Here is a 20,189-nt window from a genome sequence, read left to right on the forward strand (position 1 = left end):
GCAAAGGAAGGGCATGGCTGAATCTCCAAGAAGTGGCTGTAACTTGGGAGAAGGGTGAAACAGTAAAACTGGAGAGAGCTGGCTCTCGGTTTTCTTATGGACATATCATAAAATTCTTCTGCCATCTGAGCAAGTATTTATGACAGCTATCTCTGTGTAAAATAGATAGCTAGTGGGAACCTGCTATAAAGCACAGGAAGCTCAGCTCGATGCTCTGTGATGACTTAGATGGGTGGGATGGGGGAGGGTGCAAGGGAGGTCCACGAGGGAGAGGATATATGTATACATATAGCTGATTCACTTCATTGTACAGCAGAAATGAACCCAACATTGTAAAGCAGTTATACTCCAATAAAAAAAAATACATAATGAATAAAATAAAAAATAAAAATAGTCTCGTCTGTGTGAGATAGATTAGTACATTTATGTGCTGTTCACCAGTGCTGAGTTTTCGAATGGATGATTTGCTATTCCTAAACAGTTTTGCTGTCTGAGAACATTCTTGGGGCCGGAGGAAGGCTCCATCATGAGATCATGGAAGAATGTGTTTACCTTGTCATGTTATGGGGACGTGGCTGGAATATGGCATAGGTAGTTCAGGGATGCTTGTTTGCATGTTATTTGGTGGTAACTTAAATTATTGAGGTATAATTTACATACTGGAAAATTCGCCCATTTTAAGTGAACAGTTTAGTGTTTTTTAGTAAATTTACTGAGTTGGCAACCATCACCCTAATTCGGTTTTGGAACATACACATCTCCCTCCCGTAAGATCCTTCGTGCCTGTTTACAATTAATCCTCATTCCTACTCCTACTAATCTCAGGGAACCAGCGATCTGCTTTCTGTCTCTATAAGTTGCCTGTGCTGGATAGTTAATATGAATGGAGTCATATAATAGATGGTCTTTTATGTCTAGCTTCTGCTGAGCATAACATTTGCGTTTGTTTTGGACACCTTTTGGGGGAAGTGGATTTATTTGGTAGAGCTCCCTTGGTCAGAAGTGGAACTTCTATTTGAAATACTGTTCTCCTGGAGAGAGAAAACTTGTGACAGTTTATTTTAGATTGAGTATCTAGAAAACTGGTGCTCGAAACGTGCAGCTTGTGCTTGTCTTCCTGTTTAAAAGAGTCATTTGTTATTCCTCATTTCTCGGAAGAGAAACCCAAGACACAATTACAGGAGTGTGCCCAGGGCCTCATGACCTTGGTAGAGTCTCCTATGAAAACTTCAGCCTCAGGGCCACAGAGTCAGGGATCTGACCTACACCACAGATGCTTTTTGCTTTCTGTGTGCTTCTTAAACTTTGTTCATTTGTGCTGACCTCAGCCTTGCCCTTGCATTCTTTGTGGCTCCTTAGTTTATAGTTCAGGAGCCAGACTGGCCTCGGTTCAGCTCCCGCCATATGCAACCGCATTTGCTGTGACCTTGGTCAGGTCCTTAACTTCTCTGAGCTTCAGTTTCCCCATCCATGGAGTAGTCATCATAACAGCGCCTACCCTGCAAGATTGTTCTGAGGAGTAAACGAAAAGAAGCACATTAAATCCCCGGACATAGCATGGCCTCCATAAATGTTAGCTGCTGCCCCTGCTAGGAGTCTCCTTTTATTTTGAAATTCACCATTTGCGAGCTGTGTGACATTGGATGAGTTAGTTAACCTCTCTGGGCCTCAGTTTCTCATTTGTAAAATGAGGTGAACGTGAGTGTTTACCCTGTAGTATTTATTGCTCTGAGAAATAAATGATATAATCCATCTAGAGGGCTAAGAACAAGGCTAGGCTGTAGTCAGCATGCTTTGGTAAAAGTAGGCTGCTGCTGCTACTAATTTCTCTTAAAAGTTACCTCAGGAAGGACCCTCTATTGTAGTCAACTGCATATTTTTTGAAAAATATTTTAAGTAATGTTTTCCCCATCGGTGCATGATCACTCCCCCAAAAAATTGTTAAGCACAAAAAAGAATATTAAAATTGGTAATTCTATCCAAATATCAGCGTTTTTAATGGCTTTGCTGTTTTCTTGTGTGTATTGTAAATCCGTACACCTCCCCGCTGGTGAGATTATATGTATTTTGAAAACATAACTGGAATAATAGTGCCCATGCTTCCGTAGGAGTTTTTCATTTCTGCCTCTGACTTCTGTAGGTGGGCTCTGTCAAAGACCTCAGAACCTCCCGGAGGTTCTCCCTGCATGTTCTGCACCCCAAGCCTCCAGTCACCGTGTACGTGGTGACACTATGTGCCTGACTGGTTAATGCTGGAAAAAACCCTGGCCCAGGTGTACGTTTTATTGGGTTCAGTTGTTAAAGCAAGTTAAATATTTCTACAATTAGCTTTATAAAAGGGCAACACAAGGGGTCCTTGTGCTGGGGGATACAAGAAACTACACAGGCGATAACATCATTAGAGCTTAATATTCACACACACACATGCACGCTTACAATCACACGTGCGCTCGCGTGCGCATTCAAGTAAAATGGGGAAATCGAGTGAGATTCCTGGATTGTAGCAATGTCAGCACCCTGGTTGTGAATATAACGTTACACAATGTTACCGTTGGGTGACACTTAAAGGGTATATGGGATCTCTGTGTTATTTCTGACATCTGCATCTGATTATCTACACGTGATTAACGACAGTGATCGCAATTTTTTAAAAAATAGCTTTAAAAATATAATTTCTGTTTAATACAATCCCAGAGCAAAAAGCTGCTCCGAATCTTGTTCTCTTATGTTAGGGTGACATAGAGCCAAGATTAGTTTAAAATGTAGCCTGGTTGTCCTTTTTTCCAGGAAAGCAGAGGACTTGGTCCTTTGAGGAGAGCAAGGGGGACATTAGCTGGCCCTAGAGTCGCAGCACAAGCTTCAACAGAGAGGCCTTTGTACCTGCCGGTAGATGACAGGGGACGCCATGCTCTCCTAGAGGGACCTGGCTAGAGGGCTCCCGGGTCTTGTCTGTACCATTGCAGAGCATCACAGCTGTGCAGCATGAAAACCAACTCCTGTCCGAGGCACAGGAATCTCCACTTAAGGATTTCTTGTGACCTCGGGCTGATGATCTATTTAGAGCAATTTGAGCTGGACTCCGTCTCCATCATATTAAATTCTGGTTCAAACCAACCCTGTACATCTCCCTTGCTTTTCCTTGTGGGAAGAGAAGGAAAATGCCTGAGGCAATGCTCCCTCCAGTGGCTGGAGGGTTCCTGCCGTAAACTGGGTGCAGGAGAGGCCAGCAAAGGAACCTCTGCTCATCTCCCCCAGCCCCCAGCTCTGAGGGCCCTGTGTTGGGAGGGTTTCAGATTTGGAACCAGATTTCAGGTCTCCTCCTTAAGCTAGAAAATCATTCCAACAGATCAGATTTCTCTGCGCTCACCCACTAGGATGATCTCTACTTGGATTTATAAAATATTTAGAAACCTATTGTCCAGTTGCAATTAGCCATTAGTGACGCTACTGAGTTTGGTTTAGCAGTATACTTCAGTTCCCAAAGGCCTTGCATGGGCTGTGACTGCAAGTGGGTTGTTGCGAAAGCGAAGTTCTCTACGCTTAAAAGAATGATTTTCTAGAGTCTTAGTTATGAGGAGTTACTAACAAGTTATTATGTAGCCCCTAAGTGGCTGGTTTCAAAAAATTTTACACTTTGGCCCTAAATCCATTTGCTTTCACTCCTTCCTCCTCAGAATAAAACCCATGCTACCTTCATGGTATTTGGACTACAAATCGATTCCTTGCCATTGATTTAAAATAAAACCACCCTGAGATTTTTCTGGAGACTAAAGCCTCATTTCAGTGCACACCCTTTTTCTCCGGAGGAAGAGCACAGTCCTAAAGTGGCCTGCAGACAGCCTCTTAAGGCCTCTTAAGCAAATGGCATATGTCGTGAAATACCATATATGAGAGTATTGGGTGGGAGTGTGGATTAAAACAAAAAAATCTGTCACCCTGGTTTTCATGGTTTGGAAACCGTTTGCATAGCCTTAGAATTTAGTCCATTTGGGGAAGAGTGGGCTGTGTGCCATTATGAAATTATCAGCTAAGGCTGTTTAATAATTATACCAAGAGCTGCTTTGGGAAGGACCCAGTCTATCCACGTAGTTGGGTCTGTACAGTGAGTGGGTTCGAGATCCTATGGATCTTTCTGACGGTTCATACCTCAGTCGCTGTGCTGCTGACCCACTTTGGTTTGCTGACCGTATACGAAGCCAGACCCCTTTCCACTCCAGCGCCCTGCCCTCAGCACCACCCCCGAGTGTGCACGTGCGTATGTGCACGTACGCACACACACACACACACACACACACACGCGCGGCGTCAAGGCCTTGCAGTGAACAGTAGACCCCTGCCCCCTCACCCCACAGCTTGAATCTTTCTCTGGAACCAGGGAACGAAACCTGGTGGGGCTGAACCCAGCAAAACCAATCACCCTTTATGCCCAGTACGACTTTAGAGTCACTTTTTTAGGTGGGTTGTTTGTTTGGCAGGCCTGTAGCATCAGTAGTTTCATTGTCATTTTTATTTCTTGCAGTTTTATGTGCTGAAAGAGTTGGCCAGATGACTAAGACATATAATGACATAGATTCTGTAACTCGGCTTCTTGAGGAGGTAAGTGATTTGGGGCAAGGCAAAGAGTCATTTATAGCTGATTATAATTTATATCAATTAAAGCATACATTACTGTCTTTCTCGGTGAAGAATCTCAGCAACTGAGCCCTCTCAGGGTATAATTCAGTGGCTTTATTTTATTTATCTTTTGAACTGAGAGCTATGTTGGCTTCTGTCACTGTAACTTTGTACAAGGTATTTTGGATTTTAAAAGGAATGTATTAATGACACAGAATAGGGTGGCATTTAAATACTTGCTGTAGAATACCCTGTTTAAGACTTATAAACCCTTAAAATATATACTAATGATATATGTTAAGTGTATACAAAAAATGTCAGAAAAATACATCATTATCCATATCTTTGTAATGTTTTAGTTGCATTTTGTTATGTTTTTATTTACATCAGGTTAAGGGAATATTATTATGCGGTGTCAGCATGGAAATAACCAAAACAAGCATGGCAAGGAAAATTTTAGGAAACGTGCTTGGGATTAGATGAGCTGTAGTTAGTTTAGAGACTATGCTTTTCTCAATTTCTTCTCAGCATTCTGTTGACACTTGAGAATTAAGGTGCTGTGGTGGCCTCTGGAAGCAGATGAGTATAATGTGTGTATCCCCATGCCTTCAACAGGTCAGAACATGGTAGGTTCTCAGTATTTATTGAATAAGTGCCCATCTTAAAGCAGTACCTCCCACTCTTCCCACAAAATCAGACCTCAAATGCAGAGGTGCTAACCTTTTTTTTAAAGATTTTTTTTTTTTGATGTGGACCATTTTTAAAGTCTTTATAGAATTTGTTACAATATTGCTTCTGTTTTATGTTTTGGTTTTTTGGACCTGAGGTGTGTGGGATCTTAGCTCCCTGACCAGGGATCGAACCCACACCCCCTGCATTGGAAGGCGAAGTCTTAACCACTGGACCGCCAGGGAAGTCCCAGAGGTGCTAACTTTTAGACCCTGGTTTCTGCTCTAGAATCTAGAATGATTTGGGGTCATGTGACTATTCATTAGCCCTTCTTGAGGAAGAGAGTAGAAAGATATGAGAGACACAGAAATCATCATTTTCAGCCGGTGGCAGAACAAAGTTGAAACACAGGACCAAGCAGGAGTGTGGGACCTGAGGTTTTTTGGTGGGGGGCATCTTTTCATCCCTTTATTTATTTGTTTGTTTTTGCGGTACGCGGGCCTGCCACTGCTGTGGCCTCTCCCGCCGCGGAGCACAGGCTCCGGACGCGCAGGCCCAGCGGCCATGGCTCTTGGGCCTAGCCGCTCCACGGCATGTGGGATCCCCCCGGACCAGGGCACGAACCCGGGTCCGCTACATCGGCAGGCGGACTCTCAACCACTGCGCCACCAGGGAAGCCCTTTTCACCCCATTTTTATGTCTCTCTCTTTCCCTGCGCTTTTCCCTTCTGCACATCCAGTGTTCTCCTACCTGCTCTGAGGGCTGGACCCTTCCAATACTCCCCTACCCCTACCTCAAGTTCCTGAGGGTTTACCTGCCCTGCTACACACTCCCCTCCCATTCTCCTGGAGGCCCCCCATGGGTAGACCCAGTGTAGCTGAGACAGGGCAGGAGCCGAGACCCGCTTGACCACCTGCATGTCAGGGAGGTTACAAACTCCTCAGCCCCGAATAAGTGAGTTTATATTTTTTGGCCGTGTGACAGGGCCATTGGTGAGGCATTTTAGGGCACTGGCCTTCTGGTGACTCTCCAGTTGCAGCCGTCTCGGCGGCTGGCATTAGTGACCTCGTAGGCTAGCTTGGTTGGCACCACCAACTTTTGAAAATAGTTTTTACCATGTTCCCCCTTCCTGCTGTGTCAATTTTCCTCAACACTGTCCTGTTTCTAAATCCACTCCTCACTCCATACCCAATTAGTCCTCAAGTCTTCTGAGGGAGGTCCTACGTCTGTACCTTTATTATTTTTTTTCCAAGGCCACCACTCCAGCTCCTGGAGCCCTGGCAGTGAGATTTGAGTTTTCTCTCTTCTGTCATCTTCCCTGCAGCTGCCACCCTCCCAAGCCCTCTTTAATGACCTCGGCTTCCCACGACACTCAGAACTCCTTGGCATGGCATTCAAGGCTACACACTCGATCACATTCCTGAATCGTCTTAATACTCATCACCGGGACCTGCCTCCTGCTCTCCCACCTGTGACCTTTTGCACCGTTTGGCCCCTCTGTCTTTTCTTGCCTTGAGTGTCATACTGCAGGGCTCATTAGGGATCTCTGAAGCCGTCACACTCCCCCAGCCCCAGGTAGTCCGTGCCCCAGCCAGCCCTGAGCTCGGGAACCACCCTGTCATTCTGTTGGCTTTGTTCATCCAACTGGATCGGTTAGAAGTTTTTCCAAGGCGAGGACCCTGTTGGGTCCTGATTTCTTTCGCCCTTTTAATCTTGGAAATGATGGGCCTTTGATAAGTGTCTGCCTCTGTGGTCACGCTTATTATTAAGGGTAAACCTTGAGAGCTGGGTGTCGTCTGTGCATCATCTCATTAATTCTACGATAGTTCTCAGAAGTAGATGCCACTATTTCCCCCATCCTACTGTGAGGGGACCTACATTTGAGAGGACAGACGACACCCGGTGGCTCAGCTGCTTTCCAGCCCGGGCGCTTAACCACTATGCACGTGGCCCTGTTGATTTTGGCTGTAGTTGTTTACTGCCCTGTTTGTTTAGTTTTGGGGAGTACGGTTAGTTGATTGTCAATGAGACATTTTTACTTTAAAAACATGAACTGGATAACTTTTTTTTTAATGGGCTGCTGCTTCAGTGAGGATCCATGGCCCGTGGTTCCTGGCTCCTGCCGGGTGTGAGCTGGCAGGGCTGGGTGAGGACTCTGCAGGGCCAGACCTGTCTCTGCTTGGATGTTTGAGGACCACTTCAGAGGAGCCTGGGACTCCAGCCCTGTATGGAGATCCTGGTCATCAGCACTTCACAGCTCATTGCTTAAATGAGTGTCACTGTATCAGGAAGTATGCTGTCGTCTTTAAAAAAAAAACCGAGTTGCTCAAAGGAGTATTTGTGGGGCAGTCTCTTCAGGTGGCTCTTTGCTGTGCTTTTTTGTTTTATTTTTAACAGCTCACCATGGCCATGGTCTGTGTGCATCAGCGTGTTTTATATACAAAGCTGTGCCTCTCCTTTTCCTGATAAGAATCACATCTGAGTTGCTGCCTTTCTTTGGAACTAGGCGGGTTTCCTGGTTAAAGTCTAATTGCCCCAGTCGCGTGAAGGTTGTGCCATGCTGTGCTTTTCTTGGCTTTGGTCCTGTTCCCTCTGGTCGTTTGCTTTGGTTTCGCACGGCTGCCGCAGGCAGGCGGGGTGCTGGCGGGATTTGCACGGGATGCCGGAGCACAGCCCTTGGCCAATGTGAAGAGTTTGCTTTCGGGTTAAAGGGGAAGAGGATTCTGCAGCTCGCCCTGGCTTTTGCTGCTGTTCGGAATTTACCTCTGGGCAAAGCTGTCTCCTCCCCAGTTACGGAGAGGGTTATTCCAGGAGCTCCTGAGTCATGCTTTTTTATCCCAGAATGGGTGAATGAGATGAGTCAGCTGCTCAGCGTGGGAGGCAGGCAGCTCTCCGTCTCTGGGGCCGTGCCAGGCGGCTCGAGTGTTCATGGTCATTGCTAAAAGGGGCTGAGACACAAGTCACAGTCTTTCTAAAAAATATTTTTATTGGAGTATAGTTGCTTTACAAGGTTGTGTTAACTTCTGCTGCCCAGCAAAATGAATCAGCCATACATATACGTATAGCCTACAGTGCATTAAGTTTTCAGCGAAACATAGCTGCGGAGAGGGAGCTAGGAGAGCCAGAATGAGCCCCACCTGACCGCCATCTCCTGGGGAATAAAAGAACCAGTTCTTCTAATAGCTGATTTCCAAATTGAGATTTATTTATGGTCTCATTTTCTCACTGGAGTTTGATCCAGTGGTCATTTCCTAGCTGTTTTCCTGGTTTTCGAAGTAAATACTTATCACATGTTGGCTGGTTGTAAGAAATGAGACTCTTTTCATTACTGAAATTCTTTTTTTTTTTTTTTTTTGCGGTACGCGGGCCTCTCGCTGTTGTGGCCTCTCCCGTTGCGGAGCACAGGCTCCGGATGCGCAGGCTCAGCGGCCGTGGCTCACGGGCCCAGCCGCTCCGCGGCATGTGGGATCTTCCCGGACCGGGGCACGAACCCGTGTCCCCTGCGTCGGCAGGCAAACTCTAAACCACTGCGCCACCAGGGAAGCCCGCTTACTGAATTTCTTAAAGAGAAACCCAACTGGCCTTTTGCCTTAGAAAAACCAGAGACCTGATGACTTTTTTGTTTAAGAATTTCATTTCATCTCTGAATATTTTTACTCTAACTTCCTTTTTTTTTTTTTTTTTTTTCCCAGAAAAGATTTTTTTTTTTTTTCCGAGAGATTTTTTTTTTTTTTCCGAGAGATTTTTTTTTTTTTTCCGAGAGATTTTTTTTTTTTTTAACTTTTTTTTTTTTTTTTTCCCAGCAGAGCATTTTCTTTATGTTACTATACAGGTTAGATTGTGGGTGTAGACAAAGTGAGAGTTGTCCCCTCCGGAGGGCAAGGAGGCCCTCAAGTCTGAGGTTTGACGTGTATTGGGGTATAGTGGGGAGGGGCGAGGGGCTTCGTTGTCGAGCCCCTCAGCATTTGTTTCCTTCCCCTGCCTGCGTCCCATTCCTCTTGGGTTCAGGCCCCTGTGTGCCGTGGGAAGCCTTCAGCATTCTTCACGTGCTCATCAGTGCCTTGCCCAGCCTGTCTTCATCATTATGATTTTGGCTTGATTCGTTTGCACTGAAATCTGCATATGAAATGTCTGTGTGTGCTGGAACTTAGCAGCTGGATTGCATGATGGCAAGCAGCACAGAACAGTAGGCAGTGAGCCAGTGAGCATGAAGCACCTGCTGGGTATTCAGTCTGAGGGCTTGCTCTAGTAGAAAGATTTAACAGACTGGAGTGAGATTTATGGAGACCACACTTCCAAAGGGAAATGGACAGGGGTACTACAGTTTTCACGGAGAGTTAGCCAGCTGAAACCTGCACTAGTTGCTAATTTTGAGACGGCCCCTGTAGAAGTGGGTTCCCTCACACGATCCCTGTGGGTCATTTCCTCCCAGTACCAAATACGCACAACCGTTGTGTCTGAAAAGTAATAAAGGGCCGCTGAGATAAGCACCCTCCTTGGTAGACACAGTAGCCGGCACGGATGAATGCACAGAGAGGGGCGTCTCGGTTCGTTGGGCAGACTCACTGGTCCCCTTTGTTCCCTGGGAGGGCATGAGGGGGAGGCACAGATTGGGAAGGAGTTGGAGGAATTTATGGCTCACTTGACATGACACCCAGCTGGCTTCTGGGACAGCAGTTACAGGTTTCAGGACCATGGAAGACCTAGGGGAGAGAGACCATCATTTATGCAAGAGCTCCAGAGAGCCAAATCGCTGTTGGATTCAGTCCCCCCAAACTATGCTCTGACCTCCAGTGCTCTGCTCGTAATTCAGCGAAACTCCCATGATGAGCAAAGGAAGGTGTGCTACTATTGCGTGGTATAATTTGGTGGATACATAGGCAGTTAGAAATAAAAAATGCTTTTTTGAAGTATCTTACAACTCAATGAATCATAGAGCTAGAAGGTTCTTCCAAGGGTCCCTCAGCAAGTCTGCCCGTCCACCCTACCTCATCTCACAGACGAGGGAACTGGACCCCGGGGATGTTGAATCAGAACCCAGACTCTCAAATTTTAGGGTAGAACGGTTCACCTGGAGCAGTTAAACTTTTGACGGGTACCTGCTATAAGAAATGCCTCTTAGGTTGTCGGTAAATGTGTGACAAGCAAAATTTAAGCATGAAGTGATAACCTTACTATGTGGAATGCACTTTGGTATTTCAGTTCTATGCTGTTGAATGTCATTTAAAACAAAATGACAGTTGCCGTGACTAAAATGATTCTCAACCTACTGATGGTTTATAATCTGTGTTTGGGAAAGATGGATCTAGAGGGTACCCGATCCTTGTTAAGTGGAAGCCACAAGACTACATGGTTATCAGAAGCGGAGATTCCTGAATCCCCAGCTTTTTTCTGCTCAAAACCCCATGTCCCTCTTCTTCTGCTTTTTTACACCAGATAAGCAGAATAATTAGCGTAGGCTTCTAAAAGGATTTCATTTTCCGGAGTTCTCCTCCCCGTGCCAATCCCCGCCTAAAAGTGAGCAAGTGCATCTACTCGTGATGGCCAGCAGTTTCACCAGCAAGGATCAGTGAGTCTGCATTTGGTGACGGCGCCCACCCCGCTGTCTCCACTGTCGGGCAACAGCTTTCCTCCCATAAAGGCAGCTGTATCTTTGTATGCCAGTAAAGATTTTCCTCTGTGCCCTGCTGTGCTCTAAATGTCAGCAACTGAGCTAACAGAAAATTCTGTCTGCAACAGTCTTTGTTTCTGAAGTAGGGCAATGTTATGCGTTGTTTCTCCGTTTTTAAAGCTATTTTTTTTAAAAAATAAAGCCTAAGTAGCCTACCTTCCATAAGTAAAAGAAACACATAACTGTATCCTAGTTTAGAGGAACTTTAAACATTTTTGTTTCATACGCGGTAAATCTAAGGACCTCAGTAAATTCCAGCTTAATGTGTGCCAGAGAGGCTGCCTTGGCTATTTTAAGTGCACTTTGGAATTTCTGGATTCACGTATTCATTGAGCAAATAGTTACCGAGTGTCTCCCTGTGCTGGGTGCTGGCGATACAATAGCTCAGCCCTTCAGGTAGAGAGATAGGTTATCAAATGATTACACAAGGACCAAAAGCAGTTGCATAGAAAGGTTTTTGGAAGCATGTCTTCGCTGCAGGAAGAAACTTGTTTTCGTTAGATCGGAAGGTTCCCTTTCATTGCTTGGGGCCCTGGTAGCTGAGTGAGCTCCTCTTTGAACAGGTATCAGACACTGGTGCGTGGATGGTGAATTAGTTGATTCCCTTGTCCTTGCTGAACGCCCTTGTTTTCCTCAGCTGACCCTGAGTTCTGTGGGCTCCTGCTGGAAGCACGGGTTTTCTCAACCTCTGCTCTCGCTTCTGCCTTTCACAGAAAGAGCGGGATCTAGAGTTGGCTGCTCGGATCGGCCAGTCGTTGTTGAAGAAGAACAAGACACTCACCGAGAGGAATGAGTTGCTGGAGGAGCAGGTGGAACACATCAGGGAGGAGGTAAGGACCTGCCAGCAGGGGCATCTGCAGGGGCTTGGGTGCCGCAAAAGGCGTGCCTGAGGAAGGTGATGATTTCACGGGATCCCGCTGGGGAAGGCCCTCCCCGGACATGGAGAGCTGCCTTCCTGCTGCCCTTCCTGTTCATCTGTGTCTCCTTCCGGCAGTGTGGACAGGTCGCCCAGGCTGGGACCAGCCCTCACATGGTCAGTAGGCCCCCAGTGTGGACCAGCTACAGCCCGTGTCCTCCAAGAATCTAGATCATCATGTCAGCTGAGAAAGACACTCAGAGCTTGGCTGAAGGGCACACAGGCTATTCCAACAATGAGCGGAGATTCTTGAGCCAGGGTGGGCGTTGGCAGGCGGAGAAGGAACTGCAGCCATGCTGCAGAGTGAGGCAGTGACTGCCCCTTCGTCAGCACAATATAATTTTGTGTTTCTAAAACAAAACCAAAAATAGCCTATTGTTTTCATGATCGAAGCCCTACTATGTTAATGATACAAATCTTGGTCTATGTCTTCAGCCCCCATCATTATGGGGGGTGGGGGGCAGGGGAAGAACATTTTAGGCTTAACTTAGGGGCTGAGGTCTCAGAGGAGCGGCACTGGTTTTCTGGGAGGGATACGGTGTGGACGGGAGGAGGAAGGCTGCAGAGTCAGGCGGGTTTGCTACAACCAGAATTAGGAGCTTACAGCCAGGCCCCCCTTGCTAGTGTCTTTGCCATCATCCTAACTGGCCTTTTTTTTTTTTGCGGTACGCGGGCCTCTCACTGTTGTGGCCTCTCCCGTTGCGGAGCACAGGCTCCGGATGCGCAGGCTCAGTGGCCATGGCTCATGGGCCCAGCCGCTTCGCGGCATGTGGGATCCTCCCGGACCGGGGCATGAACCCGCGTCCCCTGCATCGGCAGGCGAACTCTCAACCACTGTGCCACCAGGGAAGCCCCGTAACTGGCCTTTGAACAGTGAATCTGAACTGTGAGGACTTTGATTGGCTTTCCTTCTTCTCATTTCTTCTCCCTTATTTTCTATCAGAAACTTTCTTAGTTGGGGGGGGGGCGACGGGGATGCCCTTATTCATGTCCCTAAGACGTATTCAGACTTTTTCCTCGTTAAAGATATTCCCAGCTATTGTCGTCTGGGTTTACCAATCTAATGTGATGAAACAGAGTAGCCACTCAATAAGAAAAAGTTTTTTTAAGCGTTTATTGTAATTTTTATTGATTTTTTTTTTCCCCTTCCGGTGTTACTGAGATATAATTGATGTACGGCACTGTATAAAGACAAGTTTTAATCCTGGGCTTTCTTTAAAAGGTGATGAGGTAAGATACAGTCGTGTTCAAGGAGAAATAAAGTTGACCCCTGCTGTCCCGGCCTCCAGCATCATGACCTGAATCTCCCTTCTCCCAAGTATGGGAGAAGGTCAGCCTGGCCCCCTACTTGGCCCCTTCTGAGCAGAGGGACATGCCATCAGGAACCAGTAAATGGTCACCCGTCGCCCCTCACGTGCTACTTCTCCAAGGTGCTGCCCTTGCTTGGGGCTTCCTTTCCTCACACAAAGTGCATCCTGCACTTGGGGGTGGAAGTGACTTTTTGTCCCCTTGGGAAACCTTGGAGTTTGAAAACTGTTTCCCCTTGGCACATCATTAAATGATCAGTCTAGGTGTTGAAGCCGAAGCCTTTACGCACGTAAAACTGGTTTCTCCGTGGAAGAGAAAATATATTCACGGTGTTGTGTAGGAAAGTTGGGATAAACTATAGACCCCAAATCAAATTAGAAACAAGAAAGAATTAAAACGATTATAATCCTCGCTCACAGTGCTGGTTGCCTATTCATCGATGCTGAATGGTGAAAGGGCAGGTGAAAATTTTTATGGTTCAGGTTTGTTTATTTTAAACCTGAAGTATGAATAAGTGCGACTTGCAGAACCATCCTTGCAGAGTAGTCGGTACGGCCAGTTCCTCGTGGTTGCCTCTTTTCTTCCTGTATCTGGAATGCCTATCTTGTAATCATTGAGTACAAAGCAGGGTCTGGCCAAGCTTGGCCAGAATTCCTGTGAGGGTGTAAGCAGTCACAAGGTGGCGCTATGAGATTTTCCAAGCGGGAGAACAAGGGTTGCCGGGCTCGCTGCTTGTAGCTGCCCACCCGGAACTGATATCACCAGGGGTCCTGGTCCGAGATGGGATTTGGTTTTGGCAGAAGTGAATGGCCTCTTCCTCCATGTGGTAACATGGTCCACGTCTCTGAGTGTTTTCCCAGCTGGTCATCCATTTACTTGCAAAGCCCCTATGCTGTCTTGCCGCCCCCCGCCCCAGCCATCATTCTAGCACCTTCTAGTCCCCTCTCACCTCTTCTTTGTACCAAAGTAAAAACTACAAATTTAAACAGAGGGATTTTTGCCAAAAAGTAATTGATTGTATTTTTCTTAAATGGGATCAAACTCGGCCCTTTGTTTTCCTTGAATAGCACAAAATCGGTGACGTGCCTTCACTTTGAATGAGGAATTTAAAAAATGTTGTCAGCAATAAGTGTTTAAGCACGAGTGGGGATGCTGTCACATTTGGAGAGCGCGTGACGGGCTGTGTTTGTGCAGGTGTCACAGCTCCGGCATGAACTGTCCATGAAGGATGAGCTGCTTCAGTTCTACACCAGCGCCGCAGAGGAGAGCGAGCCGGAGTCTGTGTGCTCCACCCCGTAAGTCACCCAAGGGCCTGTCTCTAGAGGCCGGAGCACTGGCTGGCTGTGGTCCATGTGCTTGGAGTTGCCTAGACAGCGTCACCTTCACTGACAGCACAGGTCAGCTGCTCTCAGCCTTCTGTAGGCCAGACATCTCCGAGTGCCTCCGACAGATGGATTTTCCCATTCTGATGGGATTTTAGTTTTCCTCTTCCTGGGTCTTACTGCTTATTTGTCAGTTCAGATTGGTTTGGCCTGGCTGTTAAGGAGTAACAGGCTGGACTCTGCATTTGGAGGAAATACAGGGTTCTGGAGCCAGCAGTGCTGTGGTGGGTCCTTGGGGGGTGCCTGGGGGGAGGGGCTTCTCTGAGTCAGCAGAGTCTCCTATTAGGAACATGAACTCTAGAGCCCGGTGGTCTGAGTTCAGATCTTGGCTCTGTGGCTCATGGCCAAGTTATTAACCTCTCTGTGCTTGTTTCCTCATTTGTAAAGTAGGCATAATAATGGTACTCAGTTCTTGGGGCTGTGAGCACTGAATGGGTTCATACATGTAGGGTACTTAAAATAGTTCTTGGCACATAGAAGGCATCCCAGATTGTGTAGACTTCAAATAGAGTTGGTTCCCCCGAAACCTGAGGCAAAGTAACAGCAAAGGGTTGGGATGTGGCTCTGAAGTGTTGTAAGCCTGCGCTGTTTTCCTGGTGGTGAGGGAGCAGCCTGATGGGTCATTGTCACCCCTGCACCTTCCGTGAGCTTTCCTTGAAACGGCCCTTCTTGGTGCTTCTCCATGGCTTGCCAGGTGGTCGGAGGAAATGCCTCCCTCCCTAGAAAGTGAACTTTCTCCCCCAGGTTGAAGAGGAATGAGTCGTCCTCCTCCGTCCAGAATTACTTCCATCTGGATTCTCTCCAGAAGAAGCTGAAGGACCTTGAAGAGGAGAACGTTGTACTTCGATCAGAGGTGAAGTGCACTCCCTGCCCTCGTCCCCTCTGCAAGGGTGGTGGCCCCATTTTGCATGTCTGGTGAGAATAGCTGTGATTACAGCCCCTCCGTCCTCCAGGGTGATGGTCTGTGAAAGAGCCATGTGGACCTGGGGTCACAGCCACACCAAGTGCCCAGAGGGCGTGCCTCACTTATGAGCTGGGCATTGCCTTCAAAGGGCAGCACATACTGTCCGGGCTGCAGCAGACGGACTGGTGAATTATGCAGCGTGAGGCTGGGTAAGAGTGGCAAACCCTTCTCCTTCTCGGTCAGGGCCAAAGCTCCTGGAAAGTGGGGCCTTGCCATGGTGGTCTCCAGCTCGGACGCAGAAGTGACTTGGAGGCCTGGTGTGAAAGCCTCGTTTTCGCTTTACTGCAGGTCAGATGTGCCCTAATAGCACACGAGAACTTGGAGACATATTTCTTAGACAGTTAACTTAAAAAGGTTGAACTGAGTGAGGCAGCTTGGAAACCCCTGCTTTTGAGTATTTCTGATTGGCTAGTCACTGTGGTGGGTACTTTGCCTGCATTCTTTTTTTAAAAAAATCTTCACAACAAGGCTGGAAGCTGGTTACTCTGATTCTCATTTACAGTAGGGAAAACCGGGACCCAGGCTACTAAGTGTTTTGATTGCCAAAGATCTTGCAAATTAGTGAGCAACAGAGCCAGGGTTTGTAAGTCTCTGTGGCTCCAAACCCCACATTATTTCTCTTCACCCACTACCCCTATCCAGAAATACAGATGCATGCAAATTTAGTACTTTTTGTTTACTTATCCATGAGTTTATGCTTTCTAGCCAGAGGTGTGGTACAGCCCTATCGATCAGGCCCTTGTCTGTCAAGTTTGGGCTGCATGTTCACCTAAGCTGGCCCAGGGTTCCCCAGAGTCCCTCCAATAGGGCAGACCACCTGTCACCTCGAACTTGCCTCGCATGTTGGGAAGAGCCTCATGTCTGGGCTTAACGGGATGCTCTCCTGCCCGAGGAAAGGGTCATTCGTGTCTCTTAGCCATCAACTCTTCCAGCCTCTCATTTACTGATGGGAGACATAAGCCCAGTGCGACCAAGCTTTCTCTGCCAGGCAGTGGCTGAGCCACGACTACAGGCCAGTTTTCCCCATTCTGAGTTCCAGCATCTGCCCCAAGTAAATGCTCTAGCCCCAGGCACACAGCAATTTGTCCCTCTGTCGGAGTCTTCCCCTAAAGCAAGCGGAGGGAATCTGATCCCAGCCACAGATTCCGGCTCCTGCATCTGGCTTTCAGGACTGTGGCATCTCTGGGGCCAGGACCTGAGGGCTCAGAGATACCTCTCTAACTGGGACATTTTCTTGGGGCCTTCAGATCTCTTCCCACCTTTTCAGCCAGGAGCAAAGCCATCCAGAGTCTGAGGGGTAGCTCTTGGGTCTCTGAACTTTAATGCTTTCGTATTATACCCTGTTTTTGCTCAGCTGAATACAACAGGTCTAACTCCCACTCAGAAACTCAGAGGATGGTGCCCGGCACGTAGTGGGGGTGATAAGTTTTAGCCATTCTTGTGGTGGCGATTATCCTTAGAATACCCACGGTAGGCAGGGCTGTGTCATAGCCACTGTTTGGGTCACAAGGGGGTCCATGACTGTGAGCCAGGACAGACACACGTGAATAGACAGGCCGACTGATAGAGGGGGCGCTCACAAGAGTTTTAGCAGCTGCTTTGTGTGGTGCCCTCTAGTGGTTGGGATTGACTTTCTATATCTGAGGGCTCAGTGGGTCACAGCTGGGGAGATGCTGAAGGGCAGCTTTCCAGACCCAGGTTAGCCCTTGCTGCATCCCCTAGGCTGTCCAGGTGCGACTGTGGGATCTCTGACCTGAGCCTTGTCCACAGGCCTGCCAGCTGAAGACGGAGACCATTACCTATGAAGAAAAGGAGCAGCAGCTGGTCAACGACTGCGTGAAGGAGCTGAGTATGGCCTGCCCCCCGCCCCTCCTGTCCCCCGCTTTTACTTTCCCCATCTGCCATCATTAAGACCAGACGGATTTGCATCACCTGATAGAGCGTGGTCTTCCTGCCGGCCTGGGCTCAGTAGCATTTTTTCCGAAAACTAGAGGCCTCCCCTGATCTCGTGCGGCACCCCTCACCCTCGTGTATGAGACAGCGGGTGCGGTGTTGTCAGCCATACATTCCCAGTCTCTCGCAATTAATTAAAATTAATTTTAATTTTGGCTTTCTGCTGGAATATTGGTTATCGAATGTCTGAGTTAGGTCCAGCATCGGAGTCCTGAGCTGAAGATGTGGAAGAACAGCCTTATAGTATCAGTAATTTGATGTGTAAACGTTGAGGCCAGAGTTCTCAGCTTTGCAAATACGATGTGCTTCCCCCCACCCTCTCCATTATAAGTTTACACGTTAAGACAAATGGGCAACACGGTATTCTGAGTGTCAGCAAAACACTAAGTCAATGAAACGCACCCTATGTTTAAATCTAGTAGAATGAGTTATGGCTCTGAATATGGGTTGAAAACGCCCAGGGGAATTGTGTTGTGCATGGCGATAGTTCCTTTCTGGAACAGAGTGCAGCAGGGGTTCCTGTTACTGATGGGGGTGTGTTCCTGTGTGGAACGTGCAGAATTGGCCAGAGGCGCCTTCTGTTTGGTATGGCACCTCACGGCTGACTGCGAAAGCCTGCCCGATCTTCTCTGGGCAATGGGGTGAGGACCCACACAGAGCCTGCAAGCCACAGCTGGTGGGCCGGTTCCTCCTCACGACAGACCGAGCCCATATAGGAAGATGGGGACTCTCCCTCCAAGCCATCTTCACGTGCCCTCTCCTCTACTCCCCCCTGTCTTGTAATAAAGATGTTTTTTTCTTGGACAAACCACAAAGAAACCATTCTCTCTGGCTCTTGCGACTGTCGTTTCTTGGTCAAAGGGGACGCCAACGTGCAGATTGCCAGTATCTCGGAGGAACTGGCCAAGAAGACGGAAGATGCTGCCCGCCAGCAGGAGGAGATCACACACCTGCTTTCCCAGATAGTTGATTTGCAGAAGAAGGCAAAAGCTGTAAGGCTTCTGTTTCTCTGGCCGATACAAAACTAGCTGTTCTGAGATCGAGAAGGGGCATTTACCCCAAAGACAGTGCCCTTTAGATTCATATTTTAGGAATTTGTGCCGTCCCTTTAGAGCTTTTGCTAAAGCTTAGCGGATTCAATAGCATAAAATTTGTTGCCCTGAATTGGCAAGGGGATCACATTTATCACCACTCACCTCCTAAGAAAAATCTGCAAATGAATAGAACTCATTAAGAAAGGTAAAGGGGCTGTAAACAGAGAGTTTGGGAATTCAAAGTCTGAATGATCTAGTTTGGTATTTGTCCTTAGGGCATCTGTATATTCTGCGGTAGAACCTTGTCCCCTTTAGATTTAAGATGAAGCAGCGAAAAAACAATTAAGTTTCCCCACGTCAGGCCTTTGCTAGAAGCCTGAGGTGAAATGCTTCCAGAGAGCGGCTGTGACTATGGAGGGTAGGGGTAAGCGATAGGGAATGAACACGGACACAGGAAGTACGCTGCCTTCCAAACTATATAAAAGACAAAATTTTACTCCAGTATAAGATAAAATCTCCCTGTGGACGTGTGATAGGATCATAACGGATCAGGGAATAAGAGGGGAAAAGTTAGACTTTTCTACGTGTCTTAAAAGAGAAGCTGATTTCCCTTTGCCACGTTCTAGTGTACAGTGGAAAATGAAGAACTTGTCCAACACCTGGGGGCCGCCAAGGATGCCCAGCGGCAGCTCACGGCCGAGGTGAGTGGCTCTCCCTCATTTCATCAGGGCCCCAGTCCCAGCTGGTGTACATCAGCCTCCCTCCAACAGGCTGTGTGGGCCCCGTCCATCTTAACGACCATTCTGATTTTGAATTGAATGTCATTCTTACTCCTAAGGCAGCTCCCAGTTGAGCTGACGCTGGTCGTGAGCACCTGGGGGGCTGGGCTGTACACCAGCCTGGAGCCCGGTGCGCACGGGCCCACGACAAACGTTCCAATAAGGGAAAGGACACAGAGCACGCCATGTCAGAGGAGCCCCGTTCAAAGACGTGGCAGGAAACGAGGGAGTGATGATTTGTCCTCTCGTTTGTTTTCTCTCAGTTGCTCGTTAGTGTTTTAGGAGATTTCCGAGTCTGCAAGTAAAAGAAAAACTATGCCTTGAGGACTCTTTGGCCTCAGGACACAGGGCAGCTGGTCCCGTGGAGGGCGGGAGCCTCTGGTAGTGATCCTGGTGGGTGGGTGGGCGGTACCAGGTCTCACATCCCAGCCCTCTGCCCTTTCCTGGTGTCCGGCAGCTGCGCGAGCTGGAGGACAAGTACGCCGAGTGCATGGAGATGCTCCACGAGGCCCAGGAAGAGCTCAAGAACCTCCGGAACAAGACCATGCCCAACACCACGTCCAGGCGCTACCACTCGCTGGGCCTGTTTCCCATGGTGAGTGCCCGCCTGCTGCCTGACCCCCACTTCCCACCCTCAGGCCAGCAGGTGCTCCTGGGAGGAGGGCGGGTCTGGAGCTGAGCCTCTGCAGGTGGCTTCTCCTTTTGCAGCTTGGATCTGGATCGGAGATGAGGGCTCGCGAGCCCAGCCCGTGGCTTCTTAACCACGTGAGACGAATTGGTCCTTTATTTTCCGTCCCTCTGAATCTGTCTTTTCTACTCCTGCCCTTGGAAGAGAAATTTAGTAGGAACTAGATTTAGTAAGCACCTCAGGTATTTGGAAGGCACCCTACATTATTTTT

The 20,189-nt window shown here is 47.9% G+C and overlaps 1 protein-coding gene across 13 annotated transcripts in view; it reads left to right on the plus strand.

The window, feature by feature from the left end:
* TRAK1 (trafficking kinesin protein 1) overlaps positions 1 to 20,189 on the plus strand; it is a 97,726-nt gene that overhangs the window by 55,211 nt on the left and 22,326 nt on the right. For 12 of the 13 annotated variants that reach the window (XR_003004366.1, XR_003004371.1, XR_003004365.1 and 9 more), the window contains exons 3-10: positions 4,520 to 4,596; positions 11,668 to 11,784; positions 14,373 to 14,473; positions 15,305 to 15,413; positions 17,295 to 17,373; positions 18,339 to 18,469; positions 19,138 to 19,212; positions 19,748 to 19,885. Coding sequence is in view for 8 of the 13 variants with exons in the window: in XM_024754007.1 (XP_024609775.1) it covers positions 4,546 to 4,596; positions 11,668 to 11,784; positions 14,373 to 14,473; positions 15,305 to 15,413; positions 17,295 to 17,373; positions 18,339 to 18,469; positions 19,138 to 19,212; positions 19,748 to 19,885 (801 nt within the window). In the remaining 5 variants the exon portion in view is untranslated. Of the gene's footprint in view, positions 1 to 4,519; positions 4,597 to 11,667; positions 11,785 to 12,654; positions 12,757 to 13,092; positions 13,301 to 14,372; positions 14,474 to 15,304; positions 15,414 to 17,294; positions 17,374 to 18,338; positions 18,470 to 19,137; positions 19,213 to 19,747; positions 19,886 to 20,189 lie in introns of those variants that run through there. The other variant, XM_024754014.1, reaches the window with a different exon arrangement.

The sequence above is a fragment of the Neophocaena asiaeorientalis genome, unplaced genomic scaffold, assembly GCF_003031525.2.
Source record: "Neophocaena asiaeorientalis asiaeorientalis breed wild unplaced genomic scaffold, Neophocaena_asiaeorientalis_V1.1 scaffold121, whole genome shotgun sequence".
Taxonomy (NCBI): Eukaryota; Metazoa; Chordata; class Mammalia; order Artiodactyla; family Phocoenidae; genus Neophocaena; species Neophocaena asiaeorientalis.